The sequence below is a fragment of the Haliaeetus leucocephalus genome, unplaced genomic scaffold, assembly GCF_000737465.1.
Source record: "Haliaeetus leucocephalus isolate CR32 unplaced genomic scaffold, Haliaeetus_leucocephalus-4.0 Scaffold262, whole genome shotgun sequence".
Taxonomy (NCBI): domain Eukaryota; kingdom Metazoa; phylum Chordata; class Aves; order Accipitriformes; family Accipitridae; genus Haliaeetus; species Haliaeetus leucocephalus.
The window spans coordinates 11,127,181-11,149,201 of record NW_010972698.1 but is presented as its reverse complement, the minus strand read 5'-3'; the positions used below and the strand labels follow the sequence as shown (position 1 = coordinate 11,149,201).

Genomic DNA, 22,021 nt, shown 5'->3' with positions numbered 1-22,021 from the left:
CTGCCATGCCCTCCACTCTACCTAGTAAATTAAGAAGGGGACAGATTTTAGAAAGACGTGGGTCAATGTGCAGGGAGGGAACTCAGTGATCAGACAGGAGCAAACAACAAAGATCCACACCCAAACCTCCCCTCTTCTGCCTCATCTGTGTACTTGTACTAACACCATCCCTGTAGTACTCAAGTACCATTTTAGATCCACACTTTGGTCCAACACACTAAAGAAAAGAGCTTCATTTCCCCATGCAGGAGAAGGATTTAAGGTATCAGTTCAAGTCTTCCTCATCCCCGCATCAGCAGGTTAGGAAAGGACAGCCCTTCTCTTCCTCCTCCTCCCCAAGCAGAGAGAGCAGGTGAAGCACGGAGAGAAAGAAGCAGCACCCCAGCTGCCTTCTGCAAGGCTCAGAGGACCAGCCTCCCTGCCCAGCCCTACCTGCAGAGGCTCCTCAGCTGCAGCTTCTCCCCAAAAGAGTGATGCAGAGCAGTCTGCAAGCAATCTCCCGGCACTTTTGCCCCCCAAGGGCTCGCAGCGGATATCTCCGATCCTCCCTGGCAGCAAAGGCGGCTGTGGGCGAGGCTGAGCGCTTACCTGCCAGGCAGACGGAGAGGGCTGGCTCCTGGAAGCCAAGCCTTGTTTTGAGGAGGAGACTTGGGTGTGTTTCGCCCTTCAGGGGAATCAAACAGGTTTCTCCATTCAGAGGACAAGGTCTCCCCTCCCTGTAAGCTCTCCTCTACATTCCTCGCATTCTCCAGCAAATGCCATGTTCCCCAGCCCTGTGCTGCAATGGGGCAGCAGAGATCAACCCCCCAGCTCTCACCCCACTGAATTTCTTTTCAGGCCAAGCATTACCAGACAGGCTTGCCCCACAGGAAGAGGGAGCAGGAACCCCCCTGCTACTCAGGTACCGGCAAGCCCTTGAGTCTCAGAGCTGCTTACAGCAGTGGTACCCAGGTAGCATCGGGAACTGGCACCGCAACTAGCACTCAACAGTGATTGTCTAGTTCTAACTAATTAAATGAGGTACACAGGTGTGATTATCACTATTCACTGCAGGGGAAATTGCCAAGTACTCTCATCTTCCTCAGTTTATTTCCCCTTCTAATTACTGTGGTCACTGCAAGATCCCCGAGGCCCAGCTTTGGTGAGTCTCTGAATGGACACAGCAAGACCATTGGATACACTTTTTGACAATTCCTAAAGACCGGTGGTTGGGGCTGTGAGTTTAGAGCACTTCTGAGAAGTCAGAGCTTCAGCCTGGGACTGCCACAGGTCGGTAAGAAGAAAGTGATGAAAATCCAACCAGGTATCTGTCAGGACTTCTCCCCACCTCTGCACCCACCAGCACACACTTTCACCTGCCCCTGTGAACTGATCAGAAGTAACACCGAGTCCGTCGTAGATGAGCTGCCGGAGAGAAGCGCTCCTGCGCTCTCCTCGCAGCTCTGCAACAGATCTGCTGTAGAATGGTGAGCAAACCACCAGCGGGCTGGGATGTGCTATAACAGGGCCAATAACCCATCCCTGGCTCCCAGCGGCACAGCAAAGATAACGTCTGAAAAGCCCTGATGTCAACGTTGTTACTCCAGTCTCAGATCTTTCTCTCTGATCCACTCATGCTGCAACACCAGGAGCAGCGCAGGCTTAGATGAGCTTTCTTCCCCAGAGGCTGCTGGTGATCCCAGCTGGGATAAGCACGGGCGAGAAGACATAATATTCACAAAGCTGCACCCTGAGCTCAGAGTGGGCTCAGAGGGGTGTCCAACTCAGGAAAATTTAAGATATTTAAAGCGGGCTGTTTAAAATGCAGCCCAGACCCTACCTCAGTAAAGCATCCTCTGCTTCAGGGTTCCAGCTGACAGCGCAGCTTTATTTTCAGTAACCCCTGAGTCATCCCATCGTTTGCTGAAGGTTGGTTCAGGTTCTTTCCTGAAATAATAGTGACTAATAGCCTGGCCAGCCTTTTGGGTACAATAGGTCCTCTGCCAAGCAAGCAGAAGGGACACCCCAGGGTCTAAGGACTATGCTTTTTTTTCCAAGTGTGAACACACTGTTCCACAATGAATGTTAAAAAAAAAAAAAAGCACCTATTATGAGCACCTTAATATTAAACACCAAAAGAAATGGATAAGGAGATCCGAAAACAATACATACAGAAGCTGAGTGTTGTTTTACTAGATACAGACAACTATTTTGTTGAACTGGCACATATGCAGGCTAAAACATTAGCTGTCTATCAGCATTGCTCTCTTTCTCAGAAGAAAGGAACACAGCAATGAATTGTTTTTCTAATTAACTAAGAGGAGATAGGTGCAGTATTAAATAACATTTTGTTATTAGCTTGAAAATACAGGTCCAAGCATATGTACAAAACTTCCAAAGACAGGTTGTAAAGTCAGGGGTGTGGTGGCAAGGTAGAACAGCAGAGAATGTATTTCTGAGCTGGCAGCTCCACCACAACAGCTTGGGTGCACAAGTTTTTAGTGAAAGACACGCGGCACAGCACGTAGCCTATTGAGATACAGAAAAATGCCATGCAAGTTGCTTCTCCTCCATGACATGAACTACCATTCAAGCCCAGTCAAACTCAACTCTCTAAAGTCTTCTCAATCTTCAGCCTCCATGTTCAACCTCCTGATGCCACCCAAAGCCCCACTGATTCAAGCAGTGACCTTATACAGCCTTCCTACATTTCAGGAGTCAGCTCCCTTGCCACTCTGGTCTGAAATCTGTATCAGTCCTACCCTGGGTTCTTCTGCTGTGCTAATCCTGCAGCAATGCTCCTCAGAGAAGGGACAAAAGGAGACATTTTATTTCACTTAATTTAGCCATGGTTTTCTGGTGCAAACACTACCCACATATTTTCAGCTGCTGGCTAACACAACTGTGAGATGTAAGGCTGTTGCACAGCACCACTCGAGTGAAGGAGAGCATTTGCCTACTCACTGCTGTACATCACACTGGCCACATGCAGCTTCTTGGGAGTAAAGCAAGAGGAGAGTCAGGGCTTGTCTGGGAAAGCCAAGAGAGAACTATGATACTGCTACAACTGCCACACATGGACAACTGCCTACATCGGAATAAAAGGGACTTTATTCTGCTGTATCTGCTTCCTCTTTCAGCTAATTTCCCATTTAAATGGGGTACAGTTTCATTTTATTTAAGAAGCCATGATTCACTTGTGAACTGCAGTCCTGGGGAGAGGCAGCACTACACAGCTTCTTCCCCTTATGTCCATGGTCCCTCCAGGGCCGAGGTACCCATGTCTCCTACAAGTCCGTTGCTCCACTGTGGCAACACCTGTGCTTCAGCTGGCACCTTTTATGAAAGGTACTGGCTTATCATTGCGATTAAACCTGAGATCTATCCAGCAGCTCCAGTTGTGTCTCTCTCATCTGTTTTGAAGCAGCATATCCCTTCACTTCAGGAGAGTTGCTTTCATTTGCAGTAATATAACTGCAAGGACAATCAAGCTCATGCATTTCAGAGACAAGGTCTGCACAGGAGGATCACCAAGGGCAACATCATGTCCCTAAAACACTGCACCCTTGTCACCATTTAGCACATGGCTGCCAAACACCACTTTCTGCAGAAAGAGTAAAGCAAGGAAACTCTTCTAGCCATGACTGTTGCTAAAGAGGGGCAGAGAAGTGGATCCTCCAAGGACAGCATGAATGCCATGGACCTCTCAGGGAGTAGATTTCCCAATTAACAGCAAGAAAGAAAGCGAGCACTTTTAAAAGTCTGCAAAGAAGGAAGTCTCAAGAACAGCTGTCTTCCAGGACTGGCAGAACATGAAAAGGGAACCTTTTATGTTTCTCACATGGACTAGGACAACACCAGGGGGTCTGAGACATTACACACCATGGGAAATGTAGTATATATGTATATACATGTTAGTATACAAGTATACTAATGTAAACCACAGCTTTGTCTTTTATTTCCCACTAAGGAGAGTAGGACAGGAATACACTTTTTTTTTCTTTTTTCCCCTGTAAAAAAAGGCTTTTCATACTCTTTGTTCAGTTGAAAAGAACTGTGGCCAACCATGCAGACAGCTTACCTTGAACTGGAGATTTCCAGGGCTGTCGTGTCACCACAGTTCACAGTACTCCCATACTGCAAATAAAGCTCAGCAAGTACATCTGTGGTGCTCAGCAGCTTGAACGGTTAGGGACAATCAGTCCCAAACAAGTCTTTGTGGTTTTATCCCAATTAAGCTCTTAGATAAACCACTCTTTCCAAAGTATAGCTGGATGTCACTCACACCAGCAGGCACAGAAACCCTGATGGGTGTTTTTCTTCCTCATAATTACAGGAGCATATTCAGTTTTTAATGACATGGCATTTCAAAATCACAGCAGTGGCCAGAGGCAGAAGTTTTTTTGCCAGCAAGTGGCAGGCCTGTGTGACACCTGGAAGAGCACTGTGCCACAGGGCCACTGAATTGCAGCACCACGAGGTTGCTCCAGACCACAGGCTAAAAGACCACCCAGTAAGTCTGTAGGGGAAGTCAATTTACTTCACTTTAGGCACTTAACTGAGACAATCGGATCAGAAGCATCATCTCTCTAGCTTCTAGAAGAGGCTTAGGGATAAAGACTCCAGATTTATGTTAGGAATCCATTCAGTATGCAGTATGTGTGCGCGCGTGCACATGTGTGTGTAGGGGGAGTGCAACTGTGTCTTTCTCCTAATATATGTAATAACAACTACAGTCCCATACTACTTTGAAGCTAGCAAAACTGTAACTCTCAACACTGCAAGAAGTAGCAGCTTTTCCAGGCTAGCAGCTACAGGTTAAATAACTGACAAATTCACGATGCTTTGGGAGAAAGCCACCAAACTCAGCCTTACTGGTAAGACCATCTGGAAACAGCACAGTTAAGCTACATACCTCTGGAGCAAACCCTGCGTGTACTGAAGTAAACAACAACAAGTCCCTTATTTTCATCAGTCCAGGAGCAGAATTCAAAAGGGGCATTTTTTCCTCTGTACCAGGTTGAAACCAAGAGAGTCTGGCTTGAAACCCCCCCACACCCTGCTGCAGACCTGGACTCCCTCCTTGGGCCACGAGCCAAAGGTGCAGTTAAGACTGCCATCCAGGTGTGCTGGAGAAGACAGCCCAAAGCAGGAGGAACATTCTGTTGCTCTGTTTCAACAACACAACCTTCTCCAGGGACACATACACTCCTGCAGCAGGGGAGGAGGGAGGAGCCGGACGGAAGAGCTTTTTTTCCCCATCTCCAGTTAGGAAACATAATTTTTCTGTAAAAGCTGTAGGTAAATTTCAGCCTGGAGTATCTGACTTACAAGGAAATGGATTCTCCCTGAATCTCCTTTACGAGAAAAGCACAAGCACCTCTCATAAATATGTTTCACAGTTAGCACTGGTTGATGCTTGTTTCACTGCTGTTTATCTGCCTCCCTTATATTCTTAGTGCACTGCAAAGCAGATCTTCTGGGATCAGCAAGACATAAGAATTACATCACACAAGGAAGCTGCAGCCACATAAACCACTCACAGGCAGGAAAGAATGCCTAACAGCAAAAGATTTAAAGGATTCTGACCATTTATAAAAAAAAAAAGAAAATTTTTTTTTCAAAGAAGAAACAGAATTCTCTTGACCATAGTTTAAGAGAACTATCCAGGAGAGAATGTGGCAAATATGAAGGGCACTTGCATCCAAGAAACAAAAACAGAAAAATTGAGGACGGAGCTGCAAACTAGATACTTTCCAATGAGAGTTTTGTGTTTGGGTGTGGACTAGTTTGGGGTTTTTTTGGAAGAGCAATGGGCATTAAACACTGCCAATGCTCTGAAACATCAACAGATGAGCTCTCTATTTTTTGAGGACCAGCAGATGTCCCAGAGGGGATCTCTTAGCCAAACCCCAGTAGATAAGCCATATAGGAGTAAGCACAGGAAAGCTCACAGCTAGCAGCATAGAAGGTCATGCTAGCAGGTTTGGCTGGCTGTGAACTGCAGTCATACCTATACCATAGTCTCTTCTTGCTACGGTAAGTCAGCCTGCTCTAAGCTCTCTTCTGCCATGGGCACACTGCTACCACTTCCAGAAACAGCCAGTTTAAAACTAGTTTGTGTAACTCTACAGTACGTTCCTTTCCAGAAGTGCAGTACACATACCTTCAGAAACAGTGATGTCTACAAGGTAGGAACCTGCTCAAGTCTCAAAATCCAGGCAGCCAATTTTATGGAAAGGTGATTGTACTGAGTAGCATAGCAATTCTTATCATTCCCATGACAGCAATGGACTTCTGCCCAGAGGCATGCAGCCTCACTGACCAGTCCAGCTTGTATTTGAACAGTTACTACAATATATTCTTAAATATTTTTTAGTATTTTCTAGTCATGAAAAATTAGTCAACACCACTGCAGAACACTGAACTCCATTGGAACATTTCCTGTTTTTTCGATAATACTTTCTCCTGTGTAACTATCTGGCCCCCATCCTTGCACCGAAGGTGGAACGAAGGTGACTAACCCATCAATTCTTTGCGCCTTTGCCTAGGTGACAGAAAACCAAAGCCTCAGTAGAGACTGAGCAGAGCTGTGATGAGTAGAAGGGTGTAAAACCACTACACCCATTTCTTACAAGGGAATCAAACTGGTTTTTCATGAGGTGTCATTACAAAGCACTGCCAAAATGCCAGACCTCACCTTCCTAATAGCAGGTAGCAGAACAGAATCATATATCCTTGACTATTTAGTGCTAGAATACAATAATCTCACCCATGGTCATGAAGACACACCTGCACAGGAGGTCAGGAGCTCTCAGCGCTGAGACAAAACGATCTTGTCAGCAAACGCAGAGCAAAAGAGAGGCTGTGGCTAAGTGCCAGCCTGATGGCATTGCTAAGACAGTAAAACAACATGTGCAATCAGGTAACAGGAACACCTCAAACACGCTCTGTTGCAAGTAGGGAGATGCTTATTTATTTCTCATCACCAGCTCAGCAAGCTTCCTCTGGGCTCTGAGGCAAACAAGTTGCTTTCCTTCTCCCATAATAAGGACCAAGTTGCACCATCACTTACATCTGTGGACCTGGCACTTTCCAAACGCTTGCACAAGCATTAGCAAAACTTGGTAAACAATTCTCTCAAGGAGCAGAGTCCAGCCCACTCATGCCATGTTTGGCTCTGCAGTGCTAGAAGGTGTGGAAACTTATACTAGTGCTTAGTGATCACTAGCATCAGCAGATTTTAATAACATATGTAAGGATCTACTGAATCAAAAGGTGCCCCTTTCAGTTTCACAAAAGGCTGCATTTGAGCACTGCAATGCATCAGTAGGTCCCTGTATTTAGAAGTCACTGAAGGTACTGATCTTCCACAATGGTAACCACACGCTTGCGTGATGCAAACGTTATCCTCCACCTGATACCTCCTACAGATCCACCTCAGGCTTGACTTAAGTTTGCCTCCATGCCTTTTTGCTCACTGGACATGCAAGATAATTTCTGACCTGCTTTTTCATCAATCGCTCCTCTTACATGTTTAAAGCCAGCCTTTTTCCCTTTTGGCACTGATGTGTGTCTGGACAAGAGCTTCACCCACACTCTGAGGGCAAGACTGAAAGGTATTTCTTAACTGTAGCACTCCTCCTGTGCACATCCCCTTTGCAATTTCTCTGTAAGAGGGGAAATGGGGTTCTTGGTTACCTCAACTCCACCTAGAAAAGCACTTTTATACCTCTCTCTTTCCCTCCCTCTCCTTTCTCTAGGGTAAGCAACAGAAGATATCTCCTTTATCTCTCCCACTGCTTGTCAAACCAAAAACAGTCTCAGGTCAGCAAAATTAGGAGCTGCAGCAAGAAAAAGCCAGGAAAGCAAAGTGAGAGACAAGTTTGACAAGAGTGCTATAGGAAAGTCTTTGAAGTCTTTAGCAACTCTGGTTGAGCATTACTAAAAAACGACAGATTGCAACTACATTTGACCCTAGATATTTGGAAGGAAATTTTGATAATGGCAATTTTGCTTTGTAGCCTCCTGCTTGGTTGCTTGCTGATACACACACACACACACAAGATAAAGGCTGCAAAGAGGTGGCATGACAAATAAATCACAGACAGGAAAGTACAGAAGGATCATATTGGCTTGCCCAGAAAACACAAGATGGGACTTATGCAGGTGCTTATTACGATGAGAAAATGAGTTGAGAGGAGGAGGGTTGATCAAGGATAGAAGAAGCTATGGATAAAGCAAGGTTCCTCCTCTGTTGTGGCCAGGGGTATAGGCACAGCAATGCCTGTTTACTTCTGTTTTGGAAAACAGAAGCTAGTCTGCCTGCCAGAAGAAATGCTGGGAACTGACCTAATTATATAGGGAGTACCAAGTCAAACCAACTTCAGCATGATGCAATGCTTCTTTCCATGCCCAGCTCTGGGAAAATGCTCGCCCCCGTACAGGCAAACCTCTGGTTTACCCTTCTTGTATTAACCAGACACGTGAGGGAAACCATACTGCCTGCTGCTTTTTATCCAGCAGACTTGAACTTCCAGTGCCTCTTGTTTCTGTAGCACCTTCTGGTTGTTACCTTCACCTCTTAGCTTGACAGTCCTCCAAAGACACGGGAAGATGAGTAACCCTCCACTGGAACTTTGTCCAAGGACTGAGAGACAGCATTTTTGGGACTGATTGAAGCTGCAAGGCAGATCTAGCTGGGAAATGCCATCTAGAGGCCAAAATGTGCTTTTACCTATTTTTTATGTTTGACTTCCAAGCAATCATAGTGCTTGCTCCTTTCACTTCAGTACAATCCTATTCTCACACCACCTCTGTGCGAGGACAGTGTTATTCGCACTTCTCAGATGAGGAGCTGGAGTTCTCTGCTGTGCTGCACCATGAGTCCCAAAAGCAGTACCATCTTTTCTGTGCAGCACTGCATCTGAACTAGAACACACTGTCCTTCAGGGCTTTCTGTACTCACTGGCTTGGGTTTAGCAGCTACCTCTACTGCACATAGCAGAGATGCGTCTGAATTGTCCATTTTCACAAAAAGCCATTCTTCTAGTAACGAGCTACAAGTTTAGTGTCAGTTGACTACATTACAAAAACTAGAAGTGGGCCCAGCTTTACAGAAAGGAGCAAGGAACAAACATACTTCAGTCCTTCCTCACCCCTTAAAGCAGGTGAGATGCCTGGCCTTTTACAAAACCTTGGGAATAAAGCCATGTCTCTCAGCCAGGCGTGGTTTCACCATATGAGTGTTCCTTTTATATGTCACAATTTTTTTATTTATTTATTTTTTTAAATAGATGGGGCACTGGTACACACAGAAACAGTGCGGGAAGAAAGGGTCTTTCCATTAACACTGAATTTGTGCTGGCACATTGATGCATCACATGGAGGCTAACACAGCTCAGGTCTTTGAAAGCAGCATCTGTCTCCCACTGAAATGGGATATATGATGACACAAGCAGATTCCAGAAAACCTAGGAACCACAGGGCTTTTTTTTTTTTTTTTTTTTAAGAACACACTGCTGAAGAATTGCACTCTAGAATTCAAGCTTTAAATATTTAACCCTACAGGCTGGGGAAAAAAAAAGAAAAAAAAAAAAGGCCAAGATAGATGACTGGTGCAAACCAGAACTGTGTGAACTAGCCCAAGCAACTGGCTAGTATTTACTTCAAGATGAAGCAAAGCAAAGGTCAGTAAAACTAGCTAGCTGTTAAAGCAGCAAATAAAAATTTCCAGGAAAAAACAAGCCAACATAAAACTCTCCAGAAAACAGCCAGAAGTTAAAATAAAACTGATTTCTATAGGATTCTTGCAGCATATTGAGCTCCCAGATGAGGTTCATTGTGTGAGGCACTTCCCATACTTACGAAATTTGAAACACCAAAACTCCTCTAGAGCCAGGAACTAGCACGGAGGGAAGTTCCAACTCTAACCTAAACTCTTCATTTAGAAACAAAACAGAACTAAAGCACTTAAAAAGATTATAGGGTGAAGTACACTTAATATAACTGTCAAACTAAACAGCTTGGTCAACATAGAATTATGATAACCATTTTCTTGTGGAAAAGTTTTTTTCATGTACTAAGTGGTCAAAGCAATAAAAATCACCATTACCAGCAACAACATGTCAGGCAAGATGAGAGCTTTGTGCAGTTGGATCTTCCAACCAATTCAGTTTTTATGGGAAATAAGTGAGCTATGGTAAAATAGTATTTGCTGACTGACAACAGCCACAGCAAAGATTTCTCCCCCACAAGCAGAATGATTAAAATCCTGTTTATGCTGAGATGTTCAGCATGGGATCTGCCCTTTCAAAGATGGAACACAAAATTAGGAAGTCATCTCTTCTTGATTTATTTGGGTTGTTTTTGAATAGAAATAGGCTCCTGCAGACACAAAGGCACATGCTTCCTTACAAAGAGAGGCCTAGCATGCCTTTTCTCAGGTTTCCTTCTAATGCCTCAGTAAGAAGTCAAACCACCCACCAATCATGGAGGGAATAAATCATTGAAGCCAATTTTGTTAAGAGATGGTGGCAGAACTCCTTTTTGGCATAAGCCTCTCTTTCATTGCTCTTGTATAGAAAAAAGCCAAACCACAGAGAGGAACCAATCGTGAGAAGTATTTCATTAACCAGTCTGCAGCTATGAGAAGAGGTGGCTGTTATCACCAGAGCAACAAAACAGAGGACAAGGGTGGAAAGAGAAGATGAAGGAATGCTGATGTGCTGGGTTGGGACTGAAGAGGGCACGGCAGGGTGTTTATTCATAGTCCATAGGGTTCAGCAGCTGTTTCAAAACAAGAAGTCACATCAAAGAAAAGAACTGTTAGCACAGCTCCTACATGAGTTTTTTTCAACCCAGATAAAGCTGTCTTTATAATGGTGAGGAGGAGGGCCTTCAGGAAAACTCCCTGTTCCAGAGAATTAGTGAAATTTGCTTCAGTGTTCACGTTAAGATGTCAAAGCAATTAGGAAAATCAAGTAGAAAAAATCCATTTAGGACTTCTCAGGCCTTAGCCCGGCGTAGGTGGGGGTAGCTCTGCAGAGTCCTGTCTATTGCTTCATCCAAGCTCACCACTGGTTTGTAGCCCATGTCTCTTTTGGCCCGTTCACAGCTGTAGTAGTGAAACGTTCCAGCTAATGCTACCCGCATAGGTGTAAAAGTAGGCTTGATGGTGACCAGTGGACTTAACAGCCACAGCACTAGAGACAGGAATAGGGCCAGGTAATATGCCAGCCAATAGGGAATATGGTACTTGGGAGGATCGTAGTTCAAGCCAGTCAAGATACGCGACATGAAAGCCCAGAAAGGAACTGGTTCATCATTTGTGATATGAAATGCCTGAAAGAAAGGAAGACAAAAAGCCAGGTGATAAAATCATTATGGTTTTCACAAACTTGTCTTTGTGATGGCCCATCTCATGTTCACAAGGAGACTGACATCCCTGACTTGACTGAGAACACATTTTCATGAGAAACTGCTTTGCACTAACCACCTCTGTCTGAAAAGTGATGAACCCCTTCTTTGCTAAGCAAGCCAGCTACTTCCGACACCCTAGAGGTTAAGATTACTCATAGACGGTCAAACAAACTGAATGACACAACACAACGCAAACACATTAAAGCATCCTAGCTGTATGTACAGTGCATGCCCAGAGCACGGTGGTGCCATGAAAATCTATGTTTCATCTGTTCTGAATTCTGCTGTAAAAGCTAAATAACTATGTTTCTTATGTATGCATCTTGGCTGCCCACAATTCTGCCTGGATTTCCTTTCACAAGGAGTTTTATAGCATAAAGTTAAAGTATATTCATACATCTTAGCCCATGTGGTTGCACACAATGGTCACCAGATGGGCAACCATTCATTATACCCATAGACAGAAAAAAATTGACCCATTTGTGTGTGCTAGTTCCACTCATCTCCAAGATCGATGTTCAGTACAGACAAAAATCAGCATAAATTACAGAGCAGACACATGAAGCCAAGTGAGGCTTGCAGATAAAGTTCAGCTAGGGGACACCCACTGCCCTCCCCTTGCTAGGTCCTTCCTTACCTTCCCACACAGAGGAGAGTTTTTCTGAAGATTTTCTGCAGCTAGGATGTGTCCATGGACCACGTTTTCCACATAGGTGAAATCTACCAAGTTCTTTCCATCCCTGCGCAGACAAAAGGAAGAAGTTTAGCCCTAAGGCAAGTTAGGCTGAAAATCTGCTGTGGCAAATGGAAGGACTTTCACACAAGATGTATTTATTTCAAGATCCCTCTTCTGCTCTGTTGTGCTGCAACTTCAGGCTATACCCTGTCAGAGAGAGGAAATCACTATGTGTTATTTTGGAGACAGAGGAAAGGCGGTTACTGTCTTAGCTCTTGTCAAGGCCCTCAAAGTTTACATTACTGTAACAGTACCATTTTTAAACCTCACACGTTACCAAGTATCCAGGTGTTGCAGATCCTACAGGTCTCAGAATCAGCAGAGTGATCCACAGCAGCAGAACAAATACAAACAGAGTGGTAACTAGCACAAAGAAAGTCACTTAAGGACAAGCTTTCAATTATGGATTTCTTGGCTCATGAAATTCTAACTTACTCCCTCAATAAGCCAACCTCAGCCCCAGCTGAAACAGATTTAACCCACTGTGTTAAATCTATTTCTACACAGGTAGAGAAAATGAAAATGAATCTGCATATCACTTTCAAGAGTCCAGCTAAATCAAACAAATTGTTTGTTACAAAACCATCACCATGTTCATTTGGCCATAAAAACAGTATTGCTGCAATCCAACATTCTGCAAAAGAATTATTTTCATTTCCTATATTCATGGATGTATAACTATTTTATTTGCTTTCTTGGAAGGGATATACAGGTCTGTATAGCAGTAGGAAAACTTAAATGAGGAATGCATGTTTGAGCTGGAAGAGAATGAAGACTTGCACAAAGTGGAAACCTTGAGTTTGTGTATGTTTGCTGCTCACAGATCAGTCTGAGGGATGAACTCAGAATTGAACTGTAAGGAAGAATGAGAGCCAAAAAAACCAAAACCAAAAAAAAAAAACCCAAAAAACCCAAAACCCCACCAAACCCAACACCAAAAAGACCACAACCCTCACAACCCTACTCCCTTTCTTCCTTCTACCCGAAACACATATTCACATGTGCACATATACACTCAAACAAGCTCCCTGCATGTAATATAAATCTATTGTAAATTAAAGAGCACATTTCTTTCAAGAGCATAATACAATTGATAAAAATATCCTTAGTAGTAACTTGAACTATTTCTTGCTCTAAAATTTCAGTGGTCCACTAGAAACTCTGCAAGGCTCCATAACAAGACAAATATCTTTGATCTTAGAATCAGAAATATTAAAACATTGCCATATAGGCTTTTGAATTGCAAGAACCTCAAATACCAGAAGTGTATATTAATTAAATTAACATCAAGTAATCTGAGCTCTCTCATATTTAAAAGGACAGCTCTTTAGACAATGCAAAGAAAGCTCAAGCTATGTCAGCTTTCCCCACCGATATTCTTTTTGCATTATGAACACTTACCATCTGCATGCATGAGTCCCTAACACAGAAAGATTTTTAAAAAACAGAATCCTGGGTCACAAGTGAAAAATTAAAGAAAGGTACTTTTTTCCATGCCACAACAACACTAGTGATTTAACATAATTCCCTTCCAAAAGGGCTTTGTAGGTTCAGCATCAATTTTAACAAAAACTATAAAATGACTGAGCCTTGCTCACCCAATTATGAACTTCATTTTGCCACTCTTAGCTGCTTGGATGAGGATGGGAACCAGCTGAGGGTCTCTGGGACCAAATATTCCATGGGGACGAATAGCAGTAGTGAAGAAATTGTTGCATGGGTCATTTGCACTGAGCACTTCCTGTAGGGAAAAAAGATAACCAAGTCAGGAGAGAAAGGCTGGGAAGAAAAATACAGCTTAGTAACATATTCCAAGATCATCACTAAAGGGGGTGGGCATTCCCCCATCTCCTTGGGAAGACATCGGTGGAAGAATTACTGTCCACCCTTGCCTTTACAAATGATCCTTCCTTTGTTCCCATCTCTTCTCCCACTTCTCTTTAATGAGAAAAAACAGACAAAAATCTGTTTTCATTATTGAACACTTAATGAATTGACAGGCAAAGGAAGGGAACTCTTCGCCTCTCATTTAACACCACAGAAACCAGAGGAGCTTTGAAAGTTCCTTCACACCATGAATTCTTTATGGACATGTTGGAGAAAAGAAGGACACTAAGCAATTCAGTCTCCATCTGTCTCATCAATCAATGGAAGATTTCCATGATGGGCCTTCTTGATCTCATTCAGAAGGGTGTGATCCCATCTTCCTGGCAGGGCTAACCAGATTTAGCAGGGCATCTCTGAAGAAGATTTAATCTGTTGGGAGTTCCCAAACAACATGTTCTACTAATTTTTAACAGCTGCTGGATTTTCTATTAAAAATCCAAGAAAAACACATACAAATAAACACTGAATACTTTCTCTGTTTCACCCAAAACAAAGACATAATTACAAGCATAGTGGGCTAGACTTGATTGCTACTCACAAGCTTCCACTTTATTAGTCCACTTTACTGCAAAGTGGTTATGCTTGTGAATGAACAGATGTTTTTATGCTGCATTTTCAATTAAGCTCTTTTTAAGGAACGTAAGAAAAATCCTTAAAGGCTAATGCTCAGCTTTAGAGGGCACACTGTCAGCTTCAGTATGGAAGCAAGTCTATATTCTTCAGGCACAAAAAGCATGGATTCTTTCCACAACTGAAATGCAAGCCACTGAAAAAAGTTCAAAAAAAATGTTTGTTCGCTTTGATTTAAAACATTGTCATTCCATATTTAAACCACAAATACTGCAGCATTAAGAACCTGAAATAGAACAGATGCTGGTGGTCTGCTAATGTTCAAAGTAGTGGACATTCAGATGTAGGGGAAATTTTTAGATCTTTTTTAACAAGAATATTTTCAGTACATGGCCAATAGCATTAGCTTACAACATGTTATTAGGCTGCCATGCCCCTTTAACTCAGTCCACATCTCCACCTTATCTTCTCCTTCCCCAGTGACTTGTTCACAATCCCAACTGTAACTTCAGGCTGCAATTCAGGTAAATGGGGTTCGGAAACAGCCTTCCAGTAGGAGCAGAGAAGGCAAAAAACTCCCCTCAACTGCTCTTAAAACAAAGCTGGATAAGTTAAGAAATGGGATTATCACATGGCTCTGGCAATGAAAGCAATATCTCTGCCAGTTCTTTTATTCTTCCTCTCGAAACCACCTCTGTAGCGTAACACACTATTTCATTCAACTGCCTTGGTAATTTATGTCACAGCTTTATTTTATTCTCTTTTTATTAAGTGAATACACTACTTAGGAGTTTCATCAGCCAAGGAAGACATAACTTAGAACTTATGTATTTCAACAGCTAGACAGCTGCTAGGAAAGCATCCCCTGGACCAACCCATCAGCACGCCTAGGGAAAAGGATGTGGGTCACTTGTGAAAGATGCAAGTGGTAGTCACCTGCCATACTTGTCTGTAACAGAACAAATGAATCCACAGCTCACTAGCCTTTATGCTGAGAATAAGAGGGCTAAAATCAGACAGATTTGTCTAAAAGAAGGGAATTTTCTATTTCAGTTATACTCTGAAAACTCTGGCAGGCATATGCATGATTCTGCACAGGTTTTCTTTTCAACTGTAAGAACGAGATACTTCTTTCTAATGAAAGAGAGATTCTGGAGAACAAGAGAGATCTGTTCAGTCTTGAAGAGTCTGTTGTGTCCCCTAGGGCATGCCCTACTTTTAGAAGGGCAGTTTTAAGCATCGAAAATAACAACATTAACCATATTATGACAAATACCTTCTCCTGTAGAATCTTTGTCTCTGTGTAATAGTCAATAGGGTTTTTTGCATAAGGGAGGTCTTCTGATCCATTTTTTATGTCTGTGCCCTCAAAAACTACACTGGCACTGCTAGTTAACACCAGTTTCTGCAATAGATGTGGAAGAAAACAGTTGTTTAAAACCTAAACCAAAAGGGTCATTATTTATGAAGGCTGAGTAAAGACAATAACATTTAAGCAACTGATTCTACAGATAATAATCCAAGTCTAGAAGAATGTAGGCTAACAGAAAATGATCTGCGATTGCAGGTAAGAAAACTCCCACTCTTTTAATTGACTCTGTCACACTGTTTAGCGCTACCTAAAGGAGATTAAAACATTTCAACAAACATGTAAGGCAGCCAGTCAAGGGGAAAACATCTCCAGGAAAATCAGAGTGCCCACTTGGCTTGGCATATTTTAGCACTTAACATGCAACAAGTGTTTTTAAGAGATATTTGCTCATCTTGATGATAACGATATCACAGTAGATTAAACCAAAAAGAATTCTTATCTTGGATGTTTTCGTTGGATAAAAATGTACCCTAGTGGATTCAAAACAGGAAGTCAGTGATGTATTTGAGTAATCAGAAACATGTTTTAAATAAGATCTAAACTGTAATAGAAAGATGACTAGATCCAACAAGTTCCAACAAGGCTTAACTCCTTGCTCTGACAGAATCCAGACTAAGCCTGAAGGTAAACACCACATTGCCCATTTCCTACAACAGCTTATTACATGAGGGGGGGGGGGAAACCCAACATACAACAAACTGTGAGGCCGGGAGTCCTGTGCGATAGACATCATTTAATTCTAAACATTATCACTTCTGTGTTTGCACATGGACACTGAGCAAAATACATGCTTTGGGGGGCAACATCTCTGCCCAGAATAAGTAAGGGATCTTTACAGGCATTGCACTTGAAAATTTGCTAAGAATTTAAATGAAAACTCATGTGATATCAACATAACATAAGGAGAAAAAAATCCCCACAACCTTGCCTGAACAGCAGCCTCGTTTCCTCTGGCTTTCTTTTGTGGGCAAATGACTTTCTAAACCAAATTATCCTGAGATTATGGCATAAATGTGTTCCTTCTCATTATATGTCAATGAATTTACATAGGTAATAGATGCCATCAATACTTCCACTGCTGGAAGAGCTATCTTTAGAGTTGTCCCCTTATTAAAGCATGAAAGAATCCTCTTGTCAGTCATGGTTCTCCCATGGGTGATTCCCAGACATCTAGTAGGACAAATTTTAATGGATGCTTTTCCTACAGTCAGGAATATTGCAATGTGTAGGTTTTCTGTGGCAAACATGGACTGAGCTTACACCAGACACTAAGCGGGAGACCAAGAGTCTCTCTATTCTACTAATTTTCACAGAACAAGTAGCAGTTCAGTATCTCAGAGACCTTTGCCCCTCTATCAAACTAGATTGAAATTGGTCCATGCTCCAATTGTTATAAAGTCACATCAGCATCTTATAGTCTCCATGTGCTTTCCTACCCTTACCTGCACTCCAGCTTCTTTGCAGGCTTCAATGACTGCTTTGGTTCCCATAAAATTCACCTTATAAAAGAGTTCCCTGTTGTCACTTGAAGGTGCTGGTGATGCACAATGAAATGCCACTGACACACCTTGTAAAGCTGGGAGCAAAGCCTAGAAGACACATCACATGAGACAGCAATGAAGCAACAGCAACAGTGCCTACTCAGGAAAAAGAAAAAAAAAAAGGAAGGAAATAAGACACAGTTCTTTTTCTCATGGAAACAAAACCACTAAGTTTCAAGTCGTGTTCTTTCCGTAAAGGTGAGCAGCTGGAATAGGATTAGAGTCCAGGACCTTCACAACGTCCTCTCTTGCTAGACAAAACCACATTACATCATCTTTTCTTTCTGGAGAAGAACCTAGGAACCTTCTGAGACCTGGAGGCTATCTAGACTTAACTACTTGCAATAGTCTCAAGTGCAAGTATGAGACTCAACATAACCTGGAGGTAGAAGTCGGAAAACTCAGCAAGCAGCAGGTTTAACAGCCAACAGTACCCCATGGCACTGTCTGTGTTTGAGATAACTGTCAGAAAGCTCTGAGACATGATACTTTATACTGGTGGGGAGATGTCTCTTCACATTGCATACAAATGTTTTTGCCAAGGCTCGCGTGCATGACTGAGTTAAGGCAAGAGTTCTTAGCGTGCCTTAACTGTTAGGAATAATGCATTCTGCTGTTCTCATGCAGCTGAGGTTAGCTAGGAGAGCACCCACATGCAATTACCAACAGTGATTATAATTAGACTGTATATCTGAGCTAACAGTAATGCAAATCATAATACAGAAACAAGTTCTGCTCTTTCCAGCTTCAAGCAGACATCAAGTATATTTCTTTAAATGTTCTACATGAGGGTTCCACAGAAAACTGCTTAGGCTACTGACTTCACAGGGAAAGGTTGGGGGGCATACTACATACCCTTTCACAACCTGTGCAATGCCTTCAGGTGTTCTAGTGCTTCAGGCAAGACTCGGTAAGCTATTTGAATGAACATTTATTTAATCAGACATCTCTTCTATCTACCCATGTCATGTACCATTGTTAGTCTGTACCTCTTTGTCGCAAAGGTCTCCCAGGAAGAACTGCACTCTGTCATTTTCAAATCTCTTCTGAATATCAAACACATTGACCATGTAACCCTTCTCCAGGAGCTGCTCCACCATGTGCTGGCCTAAGAATCCTGACCCGCCGATCACTGTACATTTCTTACCAACCTGTAGAGACAGGGAGAAAAGCACTTTAGCAAGCAGACACACACCACAAACTGCGCAAGTAAACTGATCTGAACTTCCCCAGATCAAAGTGTGCTGGAATTTTGCACAACTAGTCAGTAGCTAGTTTAATTGGCGGAGTCTAAATTCAGATATCAAAAGACTCTTCAATATGTCTGTGCTATCACAGTAACTTAAAAGTTCAGACATGCTAATGGTCCACACGGCTCACATGCTGGCTTATACTTTGGCATGACTCTGCCTCATAACCAAGCGGCTCACATAGTAGGGAAGGAAAAGAGGACTGGCTCTGACAAACGCTGCCCTGATGGTAAAGCAAACAGAATTTGCTTCAGCCACATGGCACAGATAATTCAGAATACTATTTTCAGACCATGTGAAACCTAGGCTTCTCCAAGCCAAGAAAGCAATCAGGTAAAGGCAAGGCTTGTCCTTTTTAGTTAGTCATTAGTTCCTCCTTTCTTTTTTTAAGCTTTTTAAAATCAATGGCTAGAGGCACTAATTAACAGATTCCAGCCTGGTCACTCGTCTAACAGGACCAAGACTGAAGACCTTACCGCCAGCACAGAACATACAAGCAACGAGTCTGAGGAAGCTTTTGCACAAAGAATGCTCTGTCCTGGTTGGAAATAGACTTGTTCCTTATCGTTGCTACCAAAAACCCACCTCTGCAGTTATTCTATCGAGCTGAAGGGAATTTCAACCCAGTGAAACCACACAAAGACAACAATTGTTCAGAAGTTTCTAAGTGCTACATCCTTAAACAACGGTTCTACTGCAAAATGTCGATTATCCACAACAAAAATTAGAAGAGTTCACTGCAGTTGCTCAGTTACATTAAATCATAACCAGTTATTTAGAATGGTGCATAGAAAATACAGTCTGATTAAAAAAAATTAAAAGTTCTAATGGGTTGGCCCAGTGGCCTATTTGGTTTTGATAGCTGCAAGAGAACAGACAACATAGAATATGAGAGTCTAAGGACTCTCTGCAGTTCACTCTCCTTGTATTCCCCCACTACAACAGTTTTGCATTTGCTTTAGTCATCAGCTTCCTGATTCTCTAAAGTCTGTCACATCCCTCCCCTCTGTGGTGTCCTCTCCCTGTTGAGGGGTCTAGCCTTTTCAGTTTCTCCTCAAAAGGCAGTCGCTCCCTTCCATCGATATTTTTTTTACTTGCCTTCCCCTGTACCCTTTCTCATTCCAGTGAGTTCTTCATAAAATGAGAGCACCCAAACTGCAGACTGCACTTAGATGTGCTGAACTGAAGTTTTACAGTGGCAGAATGACGCCCTCTGTCTGGCTTTAAACATCAGAATCGTTTTTTACCGGTACAGATGAGATAGTCCAGGTTTTTGTGTATGATAGTTTTCCACTTGCCAAAGTATAAGGACACTATTCTAACTGGTGATGAGAAGCAGACTATTTTAATAATCCTTAGTGCATATTTATAATATACAATACAATCTCGTACACACACCTCTTGGGAAAGTAGTAAATGAACCAACTCAATGACCAGAATCAGTATAACTGCAGCTAACAGTGCTGCACCTGGATTAATTAGCTGGTTTAAAAAATGCAGGTAGAAAGCCAGGCTACACATGACTATATTGATTTTAGGATATGAATTGCTACCTATCTAGTGTTGTGCTGTGAAGATACAACAGCTTGTTCACACTCTCTACCATGACACCACATTGGGTTTTTTGTTTCTTTGTTTCTTAAATATCTGAGATTCACTGGTCTTCCATAAGCTTCATATGAATTAATAAGAAAATAGTTCAGAAGGTAGAAATCTCTATAAACAAGAACCATCGGTAATGTAACAGAACAGCTTAATAAAATGTACTCCTAAGAGTAACGTCCAAACACCTCTCTGAGCTAAGCAAAATGTTACACTTCCCATATTCTAATCTCCTATATCCAATGCAGTAATCACAGAAAGAGGTTACAATGGTCTAGTAGGTCTCAGGGACCTCAACTGGGCCTTCACCTGCACTACAACATGGAATAATGTTATAAGGCATGTAGAAATGATCCTGGAGTAACTAAATCTCCAGACCAATTGATTTGGCAGCACTGACAAGACCACTGGTGTTCTTGCGGGAGTTGGAGCATTCCTGGATCTTTGGAACTAAACCAAGCAAATGATTCCTTGGAAAATCACGTTTCCCCCACCATTACCTCTAGAATTAGTTTTAATGCAGGAACAGTCTCATGTCATCCCTAGCAATATTCAGAAGAAGCAACTATGAAAATATGTTTCTGCAAGACAAGTCTTCATAAAGCATCGTTTAAGTCCTCAACTTACCGATCTGAGGCGTGTGGCCATTTCTCAGATGATTCACTATCAACCTGATTCCTTTAAAAAAGGAGAATATTATTTTATTCACAATACAATACTTTACTTAAGCATGCCATTAACACAAACCAAACTTTTTTTTAAAACCACATTTCTAGTTATAGAAATCGAGGTTTGAAGCCATTATGCTAAAGCAGAAGCGTGAAAAAAGTGAGCTAATTCTCTCTGCCCTGCTGAACAAAATAAGCAGTACAAGAGTAACAGTGAGATCAAATAGCTTTCTCAAAGGCATAATTTTAATACAATAAAATACCCTTGATAATATAGGCACCATCTTATTTTAGCTAGTATTAGCTTCATGCACTTCCTTTAAGTCTGAATATTTACACTCCAAATAACATGAGCACGATTGCAGGTTTTGACAATGTCCTCTTCAAAAATATAGCCACTCAAGAGTGTTAGGAACAACAAAATAAAACTGAAGTTCAAGCAGTTCAGCAGAATCATGCCCGCCTGTTCCACAGCAGCAGACACAGCACAGAAGAAACACCAGCGCTCACTGGTGCCCATCAGCAAAGAGAGGGGAGCTAGTGGTGAGATTTTCTAAGTTTTCATATCACAGGCTGTTGATACCACCAGTTTCATTAAAATACGCTCTTCCTCCCAGCAATAGCAAACAAAATTCCCAACTCAGCTGGGATCCTACTGCTTGGGGTATAATTGAAAGACAGAAAAAGACAACATGTCTATTTAGATCCGTTTCCAACATAAAGACAAGCTGCACACAAAGACTTCTGACAGCTTTACGGGCTCTTTAAACCACCACTATGATAAACTACTGCTTTAGAGGCTGATTTGATTCTCCTTATTCCTAGTCAGTACTTCCCACTACTTCCTACTGCACTGAGATGGATCAAAGCTATGACTAGCTGAAAATTAATCATTTTGTGCCTGGGTTGGTTTTCAGCCAGAGCAGCTCTCTGACCTATCTCACTTCATGAACACCAGTGCCAACACAACTGGATGAGATCCAGGAACAGCTACA

At 42.4% G+C, this 22,021-nt stretch overlaps 1 protein-coding gene across 1 annotated transcript; it reads right to left on the bottom strand.

Moving 5' to 3' along the window:
* Positions 1–10,819: 10,819 nt before the first annotated feature.
* NSDHL (NAD(P) dependent steroid dehydrogenase-like) lies at positions 10,820–21,037 on the bottom strand. Its single transcript, XM_010569087.1, has 7 exons — positions 20,986–21,037; positions 18,496–18,657; positions 17,408–17,554; positions 15,870–15,998; positions 13,735–13,877; positions 12,038–12,140; positions 10,820–11,322 (listed from the first exon to the last, which is right to left on the bottom strand). Exons 1-7 carry the CDS (start codon positions 21,004–21,006, stop codon positions 10,987–10,989), a joined length of 1,041 nt encoding a protein of 346 aa, XP_010567389.1. The 5' UTR covers positions 21,007–21,037; the 3' UTR covers positions 10,820–10,986.
* Positions 21,038–22,021: the final 984 nt, after the last annotated feature.

What these genes read in the sequence shown, in the direction of transcription:
- NSDHL (XM_010569087.1), bottom strand. Translation starts at nt 21,006, where the DNA reads ATGGCCACACGCCTCAGATCG. An exon ending in TGGCCACACGCCTCAGATCG is followed by an intron (nt 18,658 to 20,985) that starts GTAAGTTGAGGA and finishes CTGTCTCTACAG; the next exon opens with GTTGGTAAGAAATGTACAGT. An exon ending in CAAAGATTCTACAGGAGAAG is followed by an intron (nt 13,878 to 15,869) that starts GTATTTGTCATA and finishes TTTTCCCTACAG; the next exon opens with GAAGTGCTCAGTGCAAATGA.